Source organism: Telmatherina bonti (assembly GCF_933228915.1).
Source record: "Telmatherina bonti genome assembly, chromosome: 18".
In the NCBI taxonomy this organism is placed as follows: Eukaryota; Metazoa; Chordata; class Actinopteri; order Atheriniformes; family Telmatherinidae; genus Telmatherina; species Telmatherina bonti.
In genome coordinates this window covers 25,882,955-25,900,803 of record NC_136616.1, presented here as the reverse complement: position 1 = coordinate 25,900,803, position 17,849 = coordinate 25,882,955, and the positions used below count along the sequence as shown (strand labels likewise).

Sequence of the window (17,849 nt, the reverse complement as noted above, 5' to 3'; positions counted from 1 at the left end):
AACATCAAACAGCAGGGCAGCAGAGGAAATGTTGCGTCCATAGATACAGATGTTTTCAACAGATAGTGGCGCAAATAGCGTTTTATCGGGCTCCAGTGGCGCAATCGGTCAGCGCGCGGTACTTATAAGACAGTAAACAGCGAAGCAATGCCGAGGTTGTGAGTTCAAGCCTCACCTGGAGCACTAAAAACTTAAAATTTGAAACATGTTAGGTCTATTGGTAACACTTGTTGATGATGACCATATTTTAGCTTAAGACAAAAAAATGTAAAAGTCTCAAACCATTTTATCCAGGTTTAAGATAAAGTTAAAGTGGACCACAGCTGATAGCCTGATAAGGTATGCAAGACATCACCATATCATCAGTTTACATTAAAAAAAAAATTCTTAAAGCAGTAACCATGTGATGTAAAGTGAAAACAAAGTAACTAGACTCATGTACTATCCAAAGAGTCTTAGAATAAGAACACTGAGCCAATGGAGGAAAAAAGAGACTTCTAGTTCACTGTGATTAGCCTAAAAAAGGTTTAACAGACTTATAACTATAAAATTATTACTTAAGATTGTTTTTAAACTCACCTGCCTGATTCAAAGTTGTGTCTCCTTATAGCTGGAAGGTAAAAAATGTTGAATTTTAATATTTTTTTTATCTGTCACTTGCAGCCCAAACCGTCTGAAGCCAAAAGCTTCTGTTCAGGAGCCCTTCCTATGTAAAGTTTCATTCATCGTCTGCATCTTTTCAACCACAGTACAAACATCCACGTCTGCACATAAAGGCGGAAAAAATCCTTTACTTGTTACACTCTGGGGCTGATACACTTGGACTCTGTCTGTCAAAGGTCTGCAGATTGATTTTCATCAGATTTGCAGCTGCAACAGAAAGACAAACTAAATCTGTGGGAAACAGGAAGGGTAACGTGAATGGGAGATGAATTGACTCTTTATCTGTCTATAAACTTAAACCTGGACGTGGCATGTAGCAGGTTTTTCTCTATATATTATATTATATACATACATGTATAGTATGTAGGTTTTCCAGCTCAGGGGAGCAGAATTAGTCCAAAGTTGAGCATTTGAGGGTTAAGAAACATGTTATCTTGGAATTTGACTGTGCAACTAGTGTGTGTGAATGTGTGTGTGTGTGTGTGTGTGTGTGTGTGTGTGTGTGTGTGTGTGTGTGTGTGTGTGTGTGTGTTGATCGCTGGAAGTACTTTTTTTCCCTCCAGAATGCTTAATCAAACCTTGTGACTTTTGTCATCTGACCTTGCCGTGTTTTTTTTTAATAGATATGAAACTATTTAACATCCTTTCAGTAACTTCTGTACGAAAAAACTGTAAATTCATTCAAACACAAAATTTATATTCGCTAGTAATTTACATCTGCTTTCATTAGATAAAACGACTTTTTATTAACAGGGTGTTTAAAAGGTTCTGCATCACATTATTTGTTCTTTTCCTTAGATAAACTTAGTATTGTTAACCTAAACTAAGATCTGTTGATGTGATTTGCACAGTAAGGTCATAATCAGGCTTTAAGTTAAACCATGCCAACTCACTGCAGATCCTTTGTTAGAAAGGTGCAGAGCGATCATTTAAAAGGTTTCTATATACTTGCAGGCATGTATAGTCAAAAAGCGAACATGCAGAAGCAGCTAAAGTATTTTATAAAGCATCTATAAAAGTAGATGTTTCGTCCTTTTATGGGTCTGGAGTATTCAGGTGTGTGTTAACACTGCTGAACAGCATTTTAACAAAAAGCTTTGAAGAAACATTTTACTTCCCCTCAGTCTAGAAAAGGTTTTAAGCCTTTTCAAAAACTGTAAAATAAGATAGAAAAAAAAAAAAAATTCAAGACAGTTTCCAGTGTTCCCAGTACTGGATGTCTCAGCAAGTTCACCCCAACATGCTTTGGGAACTTCTGGTTGAGACCAAAGTGGAGCTGTTCTGCTATAATGCACAACTACATGATATACTGTCGGCCCAAGCAACTTCCAGTCGTTGGGTTAAACATAAAACCATCCCTCCCAGTGGCTGAAGCTTGGCAGAAATTGGCTCATGATCCTAAACACAGTAGCAAATGACGACAGAATGTCTGAGAAAGAAAATAATGTTGCAATAACCATGTCAGCGAGAAGTCATGCAACAACTGTCAAGAAGAGTGGAGCACAATCATCAAAAAGACTGATAATATCAGACAAAAACGCCCATTTCCCTTTATTGCTGCTAACGCTGGTTGTACAAACTGTGGCATCATAGTCTGTACTTCGTTTTTTAACAGACTGCTTCTGTATTTTGGCTCCGTTTAGGTTAGTAAACGTAGTGTAATATGTCATGTGCTGTTTGTTCATCTGATACTACCGTATCAGATGAAGGCCGTGGTTATATTTTTATAATTATTAGTAATCTTGACAATTATGTCAAGATTACTAATAATCTATACAATTATGGCATTATAAAAATGTAAAACTTTTTTTTCATGACAGTAAGATGGATAAAAAAAAATTTAAATAAAAAAAAAAAAAATCAAAGTTTCAGGTCTGAAACTCTGCATTTGTGTCAAAAGTCCACCTATCCATTTTACACACAGCTCACTTCAATTCAGTGTCATGGGTCAAAAGTGCTAAATGTTACAATATTACATGACTGTTTTTTTTATTAAATAGAAAAACAATCCTCAAACTTTGGCAAACTTTATCCACAAAGAAATGAATATTTTCATCTTTCTAAAGTGACATCATAAATTATAATTGCCAAATTAAATCAATCTTGCAGCACATACGTGCATTTTCATCTAACAATCTCCAGTCTGAAAGTATTTATCCACAGAGAAGCTGTGCGTGGCGATGTCATAGGTGGTTAGACTTTGTCACAAGCAGAGCTTCTTACAGAAGCATCATCCAGGCATTAATGTTGCTGAACATGCATGCAAGTGTGTGTGTTGCTGCAGCAGTGTTGTTCGATTAAAGTACAATGACATTAACGATGACCACCAGCAACAGAACGCCAGGAAGTACGTGTGTACGCAGGTAGTACAAATGTTCTGACACAAGTCTGGTATCCTTTTAATCTGCTGATAAGTTTAAACATCAAAATTCATCAAAGTTTTAATGAGGCACAGCTCTACAGTAAACAATGCAATATGTACAAAATGAAAGAAAAAAAATCAGTGAACGGAACGTCAAAGATTACAGCGTCAAATGCAAATCTGGGAAACATGCAATTAAATTCACATCACAAATATTTATGGAAGAGAAATCCAACTTTGTATTAGATAAAAGATTCATGATATACAGCAGATAAACTTATACTTTCCCCAACATCTTTGGGAAACAAATGTTAATATTTAGTAATTGTGCAAGTGTCCCTTTTAGTATAACATCACACTGAAAGAATATAAAAACATAAGTTAATATTTCAACAATAGGAGAACATCAAGGAAACAACAAAACATCAATTTTACCATTTTAAATTCATCATAGCGTCCCTCTTGTGAATGTACATTTAAACTGTCCCTTCATGTACAAAAGCTTTATAATAATTAAACACTGAAAAGAAATCAACACACAACTAAAATGTTCCACTTCCTGATGCCTCTGAGCTCCATTTCATCCCTGCAACCTCACAGTAAACCAGAAACGTTGTGCAGCATCACAAACAAATGCTTTCCAAATGAATACACAACCAGGCTTCTGGTGCAACACGACAGCTTTATGTTACTGAAAAAGAAGGAAAAATGCATCCTGATAAGCCCCCCCCCCCCCCCCACACACACAAGTCAGCAATATTCTCAAGCAAACAATGTTTAAAGACGAACACGTCTGAGAGAGAATTGTTTGAGCTTTATTGGTCACCGTTTGTGCACTGAACTGACAGGATAGTGTTTTTTTAATTTTTTTATTTTAGTATTCTAATAAATTATTTGTGAATAAATGGTCTTTTGTTGAAGATTATTTTGTGGCTGGTGAATAATGCTCACCAATTCCGCATGTGAAAACGCAGTCACCTCATGTTAACACACCCACAGCAGCTATGCATAATTCTGTGATTTAATAATTAAACCGGTTTGTTCCAGCTCTCTCACTACAGCAACTTTCTGCTTTCCGGGAAGCTTTATCAAACCTGTGTAGGAACTCTGTGATTTCACAAGTCAAATGACTGCTGAGGAATGTTTGGAGGAAGAATTCCTGCTCCGCCTGCTTTAATTCAACGGTATGGGCACGTCGCTCGATAAGTGAAGTCACAAGACTGCAATTTAAGCACTGAGTGTGTCTGTCTTTGCTGAATATGTGTTGGTTTGTGCGTGTGTGTGTGTGTGTCTGTAAGTACTTTTTTTTTTCTTTGCATCAAACTGGAAAAGCTGCCACATTTATTTTCTCGCAGTCACACTTGATGCAGTTTGTGAATCTTTTTTTGTTTTTTGATAGATGTCCCTCCTTTAAAGGTGGAGTATGTAAGATTTTCAATATTTAAAAAAAAATTAACAAAAAAAAATAACTACAATCATAATTAGATAGTTTTTTAAAGACATGTAGGTTCCAGTCTGTCCATATTTGATGTGTTATTAAATTACAAGTTTAATTCATGACAAAGACCCTTCTTAAATGTTTGCCTACCAGTAAAAAAAAAAGTGCTTTTTGTCATTTGTAATTAATTAAACTTGTAATTTAATAACGAATCAAATATGAACAGACTGGAACCTACATGTTAAAAAAATATTTAATTATGATTGTAGTTATTTTATTAGTTAATTTTTTTTTTTAAATATTGAAAATCTTACATACTCCACCTTTAAGTAAACCTGTTTGAGCATGCATTTGTATTTATGTACACATTTACGGCAGCTCAGCCATCAGCCAACCGGGCATCCAGGCATTCTGAACGCATCTGGCAGAGGGCTGTCGAGCTTGCAGATGATTTTATATATTCCTTTCTTCCAACAGGGGTCACTGTCCCTCCCAGTCCAAATCGCAGAGTAAAACTCTCTGAGAGCCACCTCCGATACCTCAATGAACCTCTCTGGCACCTGCAAACAGAAACATACATGACATAGGACAGAATAGATGGGATTAAGACAAATTAAGAGTTGGAAATAGTTCCTACATGCCTGTTGTGGTTCTTGCTTTTATGACAGATGTAATTATTTCTTAAATGGACTTCAGTTGTGAAGAAAAACATGTTAGTCAGGTTCCAGCCTGCTCGTATAGCAGTTCACAGATAACATTTGCACTAAGATAGTATAAATGATGAGATAGCACTCCACAACCAGGTCTCTTCTACCTAAACAACATGCTCCACTTCTACATCCCTTCACTTCCTTCGTTCCACAAATGCCAACCTCCTCATCATCCCCGGGACCAAACATCGAACCTGAGGGGTGAGGGCTTTTCTGTTACAGCACCAACTCTCTGGAGCTCCCTCCGATAATACATCTGAGACACCACGGATCCTGCTACGTTCAAAACTGAGCTAAAAACTCACCTGTTTCACTCTGATTTTAACACTTAACTTTGTAAATATTTAAATTTCTTTCTTTTCTGTGTATTATCTGTATTTTTGCCCTGTTTTTTTTTTTTACTTGTCTTTTATTGTGCAAAGCCTCTTTGAGCTCTATAAATAAATGTTATATTTATAATATATCATATTTACCCTGCTTTTGTTTTTATTATGTTTATTGTCATTTTAAACTTGTATATTTATGTATCTTGTATATTAAAAGCTGCTCAACAAAATTTAGTTGTGCCTGGAATAATGACAATTATTATTATTAGTAGTAGTATTAGTATTGTTGGTATTTTTTGTAGGATGAAGCCATGTCGGATCATGTCTTTTCCAATTTTGTTATTATTAATTTTTAACTGGATTGGAGCCTTATTTTCTTCTGTTTAGGTGTCAATGATGCTTCACATTTGGCATGTAGGTATGTAATTTTTTTTTCTTCTGCTAGTTTCTTACACTGGGGTCATAAACTTTCATTTGTTTTAAAGCATTTTTATCAAGCTTTTTTTTTTGTATTTTGCAAAACATATTGCTTCCTTGTCTCCCATTAACAACATCCCCATTTTGTTTGTTTCTGCTTCAGTTTTAAACTGGGAACAACTAATATTCATCTGGATGAAGACTATCGTTTCTTTTTAAGAGACAGGTTTATTCCTCAAAGAAATCAAATTGTCAAAAAAAACAAAAAAAAAACAACATCAGGAGATGATAAAAATTGTTAACAGCTATAAAACTCATCCTGGAGTGGAAATGCTATATATTTTGCCAGGGGTTGTATGAGCAATCCAGCAGCTAGTTGAAACCAGAGCTGTAATCAGTCATTTATTCAAAGCCTGTAGGATGACTGTATGTGTGTTTGGGAGATGCGGCATTACGCCATATTTGAGGCTGTTATGCTTTTCACTCTGAGCTGAGCAGAGGAAAATTATAGAGCCTTCACATCAACACATCACAGCGCTGTAATTACAATTCAGTGCACTCGCACTAAAGTTTTTCATTCATTTTATCAGATGCAGTCTCTTTGGGAACATAGACACTGCATGTCTTTCATGTGTCCCCAGTTTTCTGCTCATTTTTATTCCACCTGTCAAGGCCGATAACGAACAGCTTCATCGTAACGTAGACTTTCCCGGAGCAGGCTCGCATGTTTTAACCTCTGAGGAGAAAATGACAACCGTAAATGTCGAAGTAAGCCATGACAGTGAGTTAATATGCAAAACACAGGCCACCTGAGAAAGCTGCTGTAATGAGAAGGCATGTCAGCATGTTTGATATAAAACAAAAAAATAAGAGCGTAGGTTGAAGATGAGATGAGGCCCAATTAAACAATAAAATCACAGTATAAACAGAGAGGAGTAAGATGGTTTTTATAAACGTCTGCCCGGACTTTTAGCAAGTTTGATCGCTCCGTAGCTCCAAGATTTTTATGTTTTCCACCTTTTTAAACTCAGTGAATGACAGCAGAATATAGAAAAAAGAACAGAAATCTTTGACATAATATGAAACCGTATACAAACTTATCCAAATCAATTCAACTATAACATGTTCAACTCATATATTTTTACTTATAATGATTACATACTTTAGTTTATTCATTACTACTTTTTACAGTGAGACAGTGTGCCACATTGACACTTTATAAACAGTTAATAGATTATAAAATATCCCATCATGAACAAATGCGGAAGAACCTCAAGCGTTGTATGTGTGTGCCCACAAACATCCAAGAAACAACTACACGTGTTGCGCCTGAGGTTATTCCATTCTATTCTATTCTATTCTACAGTCATTTAGCAGACGCTTTTATCCAAAGCGACTTTGGTTATGCAGTATCACTTGTGTAGATGCACTCAGTTACTTCAACTTAGGGGACTGTTTTTCACATCAGAGGCAGCATGTCAACTAGTAATGGATTCACAGATAGATTTGAAGACATCTAATCATTTATTCAGGATTCAGGGCAGCACTAACCTCCTCAGGCTCTTCTTTGTACTTTTATTTCACTTTAATAGTCGTGTTCATGCTATGAGACCAAAATGCTCTCATGGTAGTGGGTATAAATGGTGACTTTGGGCACTTTTTAGAGTCGTTTGATGCATTTTAAGATTTTCAGGTGTGACTTTACATCATTAGGATAACACTCTTGAAGGACTGTTATAGAATTAAAACAATGATGTCAGTAAATGTAATGAAATGCTAAAACTACTGAAGCACATGGTAATAATATGAGACATGACTTAGCATGCAATAACTGCACCTATATAGGAAACACACTGAAAATAGAGACACTATGCTTTTCTGCTAAGCAGTACTACAGTTTGAGCATCATCACCTTACACCATAAAGACAGCAGAGTAAACGAAGGACATCTGGGTGGGATAGATCGGACAGAAACATCATGCAAGCAGCTTATAAAAGCTCAAAAAAAAGATTTTTATATGTTTGACCTGCTTTTTCTTATAGATTCATTCATTGCTACTGAGTGTGGTGTGACATTAGGTTTGATTGAATTTTATTTCATCATTTCCATTATTTTGCTGGTGTTACAGCAGATGAAAATTGCACAGAATTTCACAGAAATCCTGTGTTACAAAAACAACCTGCTCAGCCAACTTCTCACCTGGTAGATATTGCTTTTATTGTAGTGCATGTTCAGGATGCGGTACAGCTCAGTGTCACGACCCACTCGCAGCTGACTCTCTCTGGCCAGACGAGGTGTGCCTTCCCTGGGTCACAGAAAATAAATAATTACATTGTCTGGAAACGTTGTGGAAACTCAGTTTATGTTAATTACCATATTTTAACATGTTGGATTTATGTACTGACAAAAAGAAAGAAACACGACCAGCTGAAATATAAGTCCCATCATTCAACCAGTTAAATATTCAGGCAAAATATAAAATCATCCACATTTTTTCTGTTGTTTAGAAGCTCAGCATAAAAGAAAAAATGATTAGCTTTAAGCTGTTGCAAGAAAAGATGCCCAATAAACAAATGCTCTCAATTCTTATTTGCATCTATTCATAAGTGTAATCAACGTATGGCGGTTTGCTAACATTGAAGTCTTCTGTAATGTCTTTTTGGGTTTAGGGTTAGAGAAACAGCTCGGGTTAGGCTTAACTGGTATGCTGTTTCAACAAAGAAGCAAAAAACCAACAGATAAACCTAAAAACTGTGAACTCTTGTGGTCAAGGCTGGATTAACCAATGGGAATTATGGGCACAAGCCCAGGGGCCCATGCCCACTTGGGGCCCATGAGGGGCCCACATAGGGTAAACACCAGCAGTTTGGACATGAAATAAAATGTACATAAAAGCCAGATAGTTACACCACAGAAATGTTGTTTCAGAGTGTATCATTCAAAATCTTTTCACAATGTTGCACACTCAAAAATAGAGGTACCAGCTTGTACCTAAAAAGGTACAAATGCTTGTCGCTGGGGGTGTACTCTTTTGAGAGACATTTCTGTACCCTTCAGTTCTGGCCTATTTTTGTACCTTATCAAGTTCAACCTCACCTTATGAAGCTATGTTTTTTTATGTTTTCTACAGCATTAGGCCTGGTCCATGCAATTTAGCAATATTATCTTATCTTTAATCTAGAAATAATCTTCAAAAACTCAAAATACTGACCAGCCGTACACTTAGTTTGCAGCATCTGACCTTCATTGTCTGGTGTAGTAAATGACTGCTTAGTAGTACTACTGTCATCACTCAACTCTGCTCTAGTTTGTAACATTACAGCCGCAATAGTTTTTTTTCCTCCACCTTTGTGGGACTAAACCGGTATTAACAATACATTTCTTTTGAGGCGACTTTTAAAATTTTTTTTCATTAAAATCCTAGCACTGCTGCAAACACGACAAACATTTTTCAATGCTGCAGGTACCCTTGTGGTTAAAATGGTACAAATTTGTACTTTATGTCACTTTGAACCCTTTTTCATACTCTGAAGGTGTGCTTCTGATCTCTTAAAGACCAGTATTGTACATTTGAGAGAACATTTCTTTAAAATGTACCTATAGGTACAGAAATGTCCTCATCTTGTACCTCTATTTTTGAGAGTGTGCGGTGGGAATGGGGGCCCCTGAAATACTCTCGGCCCAAGGGCCTGTGCACTTTTAATCCGGCCCTGCTTGTGGTATGCCAAAATGAAAGAACACTGGGTCAAACCCACCGGGTGAGCGCCTCACGGACAGCCTGGCGCGCGAAGCGCTCCATCTGGATGTAGAAGAACTCCCGGAAGTTGCTGAACCATTTGATCATCTGGGAGGTCACACAGCGGTTAAACTAAACGGCAGGAGAGGTGATGAGGAGGGTGAGTCAGAAGACATTTCATTCAATGTTTACAATCATGCACATATTCATTGTTTTACTTGCTTTGTTTAAAATTTATTTAACCATTATTCGCATGTGGGACCTTAAAAAGGAAAGGCATTTTGAGCTGAGGGGAAAGGGACTGTAAGTGGTCGTAGCAGCTTGCCTGTCAAGCTTTCAAATAAATGCAGGAGCTGTGACACTGTCCTATATTTAGCAGTTTTCCCTAAAGTTAGAATGAAAAAAAAATCTGAAAATAGCCCAGTCTGCATATAGTTAAGTATGGTCCTTCAACACATCCTCATGATCAATTAAGTTAAGTACAATGGCCTAAATGTTTATGTCACCAACTTACTGCACACATCTAAAAATAAGCCTTCAATAACATTACTACCTTCATAGGTAGGGGAAAAAAGTATGATTTGACCAGAACAGACTTCAAAACACGAGGAAAGAAAAATGTAGGATATATCTGTATATCTCTGAAAAAAATGGGGGTCCTTCGAGGTTTACGGGGCCGGTTAGCTCAGCTGGTTAGAGCATGGTGCTAATAACGCCAAGGTCGCGGGTTCGATCCCCGTACGGGCCAATAGCGCTACTTTTCATCGAACCAAACTTTGGTGAAGCAAAGTAGGTATTGTTGCTAATATTTCAGAGGTTTAAACTTCTGTTCTACCTACCTACACCACTTACTGATGTTCGTAACTCATCAATGAAAAGAAAAGTTAATTTAAGGTGGATTAATTCCATGTAACAACATTGAAAACATATCCCCAAAAATGTTTTGCGTTATTGAGCTAAAACCACAGTCTATGAATACGACCTATACGTTGATTGAATGACGCAACCCAAAAAAATCAGGGTCAGGTGACCCGTTGCACGGCCGGTTAGCTCAGCCGGTTAGAGCGTGGTGCTAATAACGCCAAGGTCGCGGGTTCGATCCCCGTACGGGCCACGTCTGTTTTGAGCGATCACATTACTAATTTATTCATAGTAGGGTCAGTTTACAATGCTACCATAACGTTTCATGTTACTTGGAATATTGTTGCATGCTGATTTGACTTGAAAGTCTAATCTGCTTCCAAGTCCACACAACCGCTGTGTTCTCCATGTTGAATCATTTCCTTTAAACTTTCTGATTAAATGATTAAAGGATTATATAGTTAAGCTTCTGAGGGAAATCACAAGCAGATGACATGTTTTATTTCCCTTCATATTGGTGGGTAAAAATGTTATCTTTTGAAAATGGTCAACTTTGTGTACACAGCCTGTATTTCAACTTGTCTTAATCAATCTTATTTGGGTTTAAACATCAGCCCTGACAAAAGCTGCCAGTGGTCTTTTATTCTGTTTCAAAATTATGGTCCATTTGTGCAACATTTGTGCAAGCAAGAGGATTCTTTAATGTTGCCTTCCACAATTAATAACTCTATTAATAATATCATATAATATATAATTATTATAATATAGCATTATATACTTAATTTGGTCCTGCAAGGTCCGCAATCCAGCAGGTTTTCCGTGTTTTCCTGCTTCAAAGTACCTGAATCAAACTGAGTATATCTAACAGCCGATTGAGTTTTGCAAAATGACCCATTAATTTGAGTCAGGTGTGTTGGAGTGAGGATACATGGAAAACCTGCTGGATTGTGTACCTTGTAGGACCAAACTGAATACTGTGATGAAGCACACAAACACACACCTTGACATCCGGGAAATATGTCTTGAGTGTGTTGGAGCTGGGGTAGCGGGTGTAGAAGAACATGAGCTTAGCTTTCTTCAGATGGCATGGAGACAAGCCCTCCTGGGTGTACACATGAGGACAGTTAAGGACACACAAATGTCGTTTAAGACACACATACAAACACACTTGTTTCATTCCTTCTAACATGCTGACAAAAGGATATCCCCCCAGCGGTCAAGTAGAGCTCTCCTCCGTCCATCCCTCCTCCTCTCATGCCGCCATCTCCCCTCACTCCTCTCTCCCTCTCTCTGCCTCCGTGAGTGTGACGCACAAGCGATGGATCCAAGTGACCAAGCAAAGGGAGCGGGGGAAAGGATGGGTGAGACGAGAACTCCAGAAAAGGGTCTGAGCTCAAATAGTCCTTGCGTGACTGGGGGACATGGGGGAGTTGAGGGTGGTGAAGCGAGCGGGAGAAGAGTTGCTGCATGGAGTAGTGGAGCAGTGGGAGAGGTAAAGGTGGAGGTGGAGGAGGAGGAAGAGGGGGTGGTGCTGGGAAGGAAGATGAGGAAGAAGAAGAGGAGGATGACGATGGGTGGAAGGAGGAGGAAGAGGGGTCCTTGGGTTGTGAAGCTGGGGGTAAAAGGGGAGGGAGAGGAGGAGGACGAGGTAATGAGGGGTGATGCAGAGGGAGGTTTGGGTGAGAGGGGTTAAGGTGAGTAGAGAGAGATGGGCCAAACAGAGGATAAGCCTTTCGTGTGTCAGGTGACCTGTGAACAGCCAATGCCGTTGCTAGGTCTGATGACTCGGAGCGATGCGGGGGTCCAGGAGGAAGGCTGCTCCCGTTGCTCAACTTCTGAAGTTGCTCCTCTCTGTCTCCGCCCTGCCCTCCTGTTTTCTCCACTTTCCCCCTCGCTGTTTCCTCCTGCCTTCCTCCAGCTAAAAGTCCCATCCACATTCCCCTCTCCTTCCCTCTGTCATGCCCTGGATCAGCAGGATGAAAAGAGATGGCGGCCGGAGGAGAGGAAGGAGCGATGTCCGTCATCTCGGTGTAAAGGCGGAGAACCCGGTCAATGACTTGAGCCACGGCGCTGCCCAGCTCCAGCTTCAGTGCCTGAGCAAACTTCTGCCCTCCCTCCTCACCCTCATCTTCTATCCCTCCATCCCAGTCTCCTCTCACCAACCCTCCACAGTCCATCCACAACCCTGATCCTTCCACCACTCCATCCAAGTGCAAACCTCCTCCTCTTCCTCTCTCCATCCTCCCTTCTCTTGCTTTTAGCAGCTCTTCCTTGTTTTTGTGAAAATTGTCAAAAGGGGAGACAGAAAGGAGGGAGAAAGATTCCTTTTCCATCTCTCCACCATCAATGTCCTCTTCATCATACATCCCCTCTGTAATGTCCTCCTCCTCTATCATTCCCTCATCCTCTTCTCCTCCATCACCCCCACCATTGTTCCCATTTCTGTACTTTTTCTTCTTCTCCTCTGCCATGTGCTTTTCCCCAAAGGCCCTCCACACTTTCTCCTGGAGGGCCTGAAGTCTCTCCCTTGCCTCCTCCAGTTGTTCTTTCAGCTCTTCCCTCTCTCTCCTCTTGCCCTCCCGTCCTCCCTCATGCCTCTTGCCTCCCTCCTCCATCTCCCCATCCCTTTGTCGGCTATCCAGCTTCATCCTCTTCACTTTCAGAATGTCTTGACTCCATTCTGCCATGAGGGTGGCGTCATTGTGCCTCTTCTTCACCCCCAACATGTTGCCCTCTCTCTCTGTCACTCCCTGCTCTCCTCCTTCCATCTCTTGCTCTATTTGTCTAACTGCCACGCCATTGTCTTCCTCCAGGTTTGTGTCATCCAGGTGTCTGTGGGTGCCCAGGTTTGTGGTAAGGATTCCTCCGATCCTCCTGGGGCCTCCGCCAGGCTGGAAGAGATGGTGGATGAGGGGGAAGCCAGGGGGTCTGAAGGCAGCAGTAGAGCGACCAGCAGAGGCCTGAGCTTGAACTCCTGGGAGGTCTGTAGAGGTGAGAGGGGGAGCAAAGCTATGTATTTGGTTGGATGAGTCATCGAAAAGGTCTGTAGGTGAATCCATCACTGCAAAGAGACAAACAAAAAAATAGCGATTATCACTGCTCATGTTTGCATCATTTTTAACAGTTTGGTCTAGTTTTGAGCACAGAAAAAACATTTTTATCCATATCAGTTTGGCCTATTATGTTACATTAAATGTTACTTAAAGTGGAACTATTATGTGCATTTCAGGCTAATTTATTTTTATTTCTGAGCCCAGAAGGGCTGGGATTGATCGAGTTATTGTCACAAATCACTTTATTTACTTCAGACCGACCCTCTCCGTAGGCTGTCAGATCAGCCTGTGGGCAAAACGAGTGGATTGAGACTCTTCCGCATTAAGCCCCGCCTCCCGTCACTGCACTATATCGGGAGCGTGCACCGCACCTGCTTTCGCCGTCATTGTAACATCTCATAAACAGAAGGATTAAGCTAATATGAACTCAATAAAAAAAAAACAAAATAAAATGTCAACACATAGCATACAGCCCTACATGTTGGAACCTGAATCGGACCCTGAAAACGAAGTGGAAAACAGCAACCCACAGCAAGGAATGCAGCAGGATGTCTCTCTTTGGTAAACTCACCAGCCATCGTTGGAAATAACTTTATCCCACGTTTTCCACCCGCCTGATGTATTTGTACATGTCCTTGTTAACCAGTAGAAGGTAACCAATCACCGAACCTTATCCCCCGGGACGTCACAAGGATTTCCAAGTAGAAAAAACTCTCTAAAATGAAGCGTTTTTCGTCGCCATGGAAACCAAACGGAGAGAGTGCTGGAACTCAAACTCAAACTCAAACATGCGTTGAGGTGATAAAAAACAATGCCGTTCACATGTCTGATGAGTATTCAACACTGGAACACTGTAGAAAGCTCAGAAAACTCCAAATACCATTATAGGACCCCTTTAAGTTTATCTACGCCGTACAAAAAGTGTAAACATATTAGGAGTCCTGCAGCTCTGGAGTCATCTGAGATTAGTTTCCTACTCTCATTGTGTAAACAATAGTAAATAATTTGGCATAGTTTTAGCATTGTAATTCACTATTCTTCAGATTCACTGATCCACAGCAAGCATGACTTATAGAAAAATCATTTTCAGCAACAATTGAACCTTTTGTAATTGTTACCCTATAAATATGAGTTGTACACTTTACTGCCTGTGTTGACAAGGTCAAGGTTGTTGGGATGTTCAGTTCAGGTGAATTTTAAAGTTGACCCCATGAGTTAATTATTGATCTTGAATAAACTTAATTCAGCATTGCTACTAATTCAAAGACATGAATTCGGTTCAACTACTCTCTTTTGTTTTATGTTTGATCTGTGGTGTCATTTTCTGAATTGTGGAGGTACAGAATTTTCAGTTTTTGGATTTATGCAAGTGCATACAGGTGAGGATTACGGTCAGGTTAGTCCGATCCTCACACCCACTGCTTCATCATGAGAGTATGCTTTTGCATTGAATTCATGAGAAAGGCATGTTACTGCTACCAAACCTGGATACTTTTTGTTTCTAGTTTTGAGGACAGTGTCCATTTATCCCTGAAAATAATCTTAAAACTTATTTGAGAGATTACAACAAACATTTCTACACTTTTTTCAATGCAGCCCGTGCACAAAATGCCTGTCCATCTTTGCTTTTACAGTAAATCCTAATTCAATAACCTGTTGACATCACCTCTTTAAAACAGCATCTTTATTTTTAAACCTCATTATCAGTTCTAAGTTGCGTCTATTCCAGCTTTCTCAAAAAGTCTTGCAGATCTGAAATGAATGTAGATTTTTACATTAAATAAATCACATAGAGTTGATTAATCATAAGGTAAAAAGCATTGGAAGAAAGTTTCAGGTAAATTTAATCATCTCCACTAAATTAAAGTAAAAGCGCCTGCACACAATTCTGTCTTCATGTAATGAAGTGAACTGGCCATTGTGCCCATCATGGTTGTGGCTACAACATAAATTCTGCTTACCTGCACAGTAAAACAGGTCACTGGTCAATCACAGAACGCAGAGCCACTTCCACTTTAACGGTAGAAAGAGAGAGCAGCAATGTTCTTGCATCGAGCTGCAAAATAAAAGGAGGCGCAGTTTAGCTAGAAGCACAAAAATAAAAAAGATTCAATCAAATCCTCCTCACAATTGGGTTGATTTGCTTTCACAGCTTTCTAACACATCACAGGAGGGAACTGCATGCTGCAGCTCTGACTAAAACACAACTGAAAGACAGAGAGAAGAATGGTGTCAGCGGAGGTCGACAACCTGGGGGCCTGGCTGGGAGCTGCTGGTGCATTGGGTTAACATCTGCCTCACGATCTTTGGCACATTCTACTCTCCTCTGTTCATGTGGATTTCCTCTTCTGCTTTAATGCATGCTGTCTAAGACAGTACAAATACCATAAAGGTGCAGACAAATGGAGCAGGATGATGATGCACTTGGACAGCGGAGCATGATAACAGAATGTGAGTGAATTAGTGGATTACAGAACACTGTTAGCTGTGGCTCTCTTATGGTCTGCTGGAAAGTTTGGGTACTTTCAACACTCCCAGGATGTAATTGTAAGTGGCCTCGCTAGAATACCTGGAAAAGCTTGTAAAACAGAGAATTTTGAACACAAAGCTTATGAATACCACTACAGCCCGCTAAAACATGCACACATCATCATCATCGCTGCTTTTCTGTAACCTCATCTCCCTCCCAATGCCCCTTTTTCCTTCCTCTCTATTGCTCTCTCATCCTCTCTTCCTCCCCTTTCTCTGTTATCAGCTCAGGCAGCTTGTTAAGCGCTGTTTGATCAGAGTGTTTACTGTCAAACACACATATGCAGGCACACACACACTTTTCCACAAAAGAGGCTTGAGAGAAGGCTAACAATGGTCAATGGTCCTTGTGGAGTGAAATGGAGTGAGAGCAGCATGTATGTGTGTGCGTGTGTGTGGAAGAGTGTGTGCAAATGCAAGAGTGTGTATGAACGGGAGTCCTAACACCCTTAATCCACTTCAGATGGTTACACTACAGCTCACTACACAAAAAGATGGACAGACAATAAATGCATGGCTTGACAGTCCTCAGTAGGTAAATATAGATAGATAGATAGATAGATACATAGATAGATAGATAGATAGATAGATAGATAGATAGATAGACAGATAGATAGATAGATACCATTGTGCAACATGAAGAGAATAATCCTCCTATAAATAGCTAAATATCAATTATTCAAATGCCCTCTCCTCTGTATAATACAGCCCAGATGGCAGGCCAACCAATGTGCTTATATCAGGGACAGATTAGCTTTTCAAAGCCAGTGGAAAGCTGCACAAAATATGAGCACTAAGCAATGAAAATGAAAGCTATTAAACACTAGATTAGGTTTAAGAATGGACTGCTGGAGCTGTCGAATGGAAAACTGACTATAAGAGAAAAGGCAGAATGGATGCACACCTGATTCACTGGTATTGAACAAGGTTCTCAGAAAGTCATATTTGGAAATTAAGAGCAATAGAGCACTATGTTATTTATTTATTTATTTATTTTGCATTTATTTTTTTGCATTTATTTGATATTGTGCATGCAGGCCTTGCTGCATACACACCAGTAACTTATACATTTTTCAGAACATATATTATTTTATTTTTTGCCTACAGAAAATATGTGGATATAGGCTATATAAGCCCGTTAAAATTATCCAATACTTTTTATTCTATTTTCATGATAACTTTTAAGTATCTATCTCTCTATCTATCTATCTATCTATCTATCTATGAATGCCTGAAATGATTTATTTCCTCGACTTACTGAGACTCCGCGTGGCAACATCTGCCGCCTCTGCCACGCGAGAGGAATCTGCTTTGGCCGTTCTGCCTCACGAGCTGTCAGTTTGTGCGTGCGCGCGCGCCCGCGTTCTGCGCGTCCTGTGACTAATTGGCAGAGGTGGACACTAATGTCGCATTATGGAAGAGCGGATAAACACAGAGGGGGCGAGCGACGCGGACAGGGAGCTCAGAAGCTTATTAATACGTGGAAAACCTCGCGCGCCGACTTTAAAGTTTACAAATAACTCACTTTTACTCACAGAGAAGAGGTCCAGCGGTGTCCTCCCGAAGCTTTCCGCTCCCCGTGTCCGTGTCCTGCCTGGTTGCCTCCAGCTGGCACCGGATGGGCCGCGGACGTCAGGAATATCGGAACGGTCCTATACGGCGCTGATTCCGGTCCCAGCCTCTCCCTCTTCTGTGTCTTTATCCTGTTCCGTAACTCTCCCAGTTTTGCTCTCACTCATCAGACGCCTCTTCT

General features: G+C 39.8%; 1 protein-coding gene across 1 annotated transcript; it reads right to left on the bottom strand.

Moving 5' to 3' along the window:
- Positions 1 to 3,841: 3,841 nt before the first annotated feature.
- prox3 (prospero homeobox 3) lies at positions 3,842 to 17,849 on the bottom strand. Its single transcript, XM_079257972.1, has 7 exons — positions 17,632 to 17,849; positions 15,529 to 15,623; positions 11,702 to 13,575; positions 11,515 to 11,616; positions 9,673 to 9,785; positions 8,117 to 8,222; positions 3,842 to 5,023 (listed from the first exon to the last, which is right to left on the bottom strand). Exons 3-7 carry the CDS (start codon positions 13,571 to 13,573, stop codon positions 4,850 to 4,852), a joined length of 2,367 nt encoding a protein of 788 aa, XP_079114098.1. The 5' UTR covers positions 13,574 to 13,575; positions 15,529 to 15,623; positions 17,632 to 17,849; the 3' UTR covers positions 3,842 to 4,849.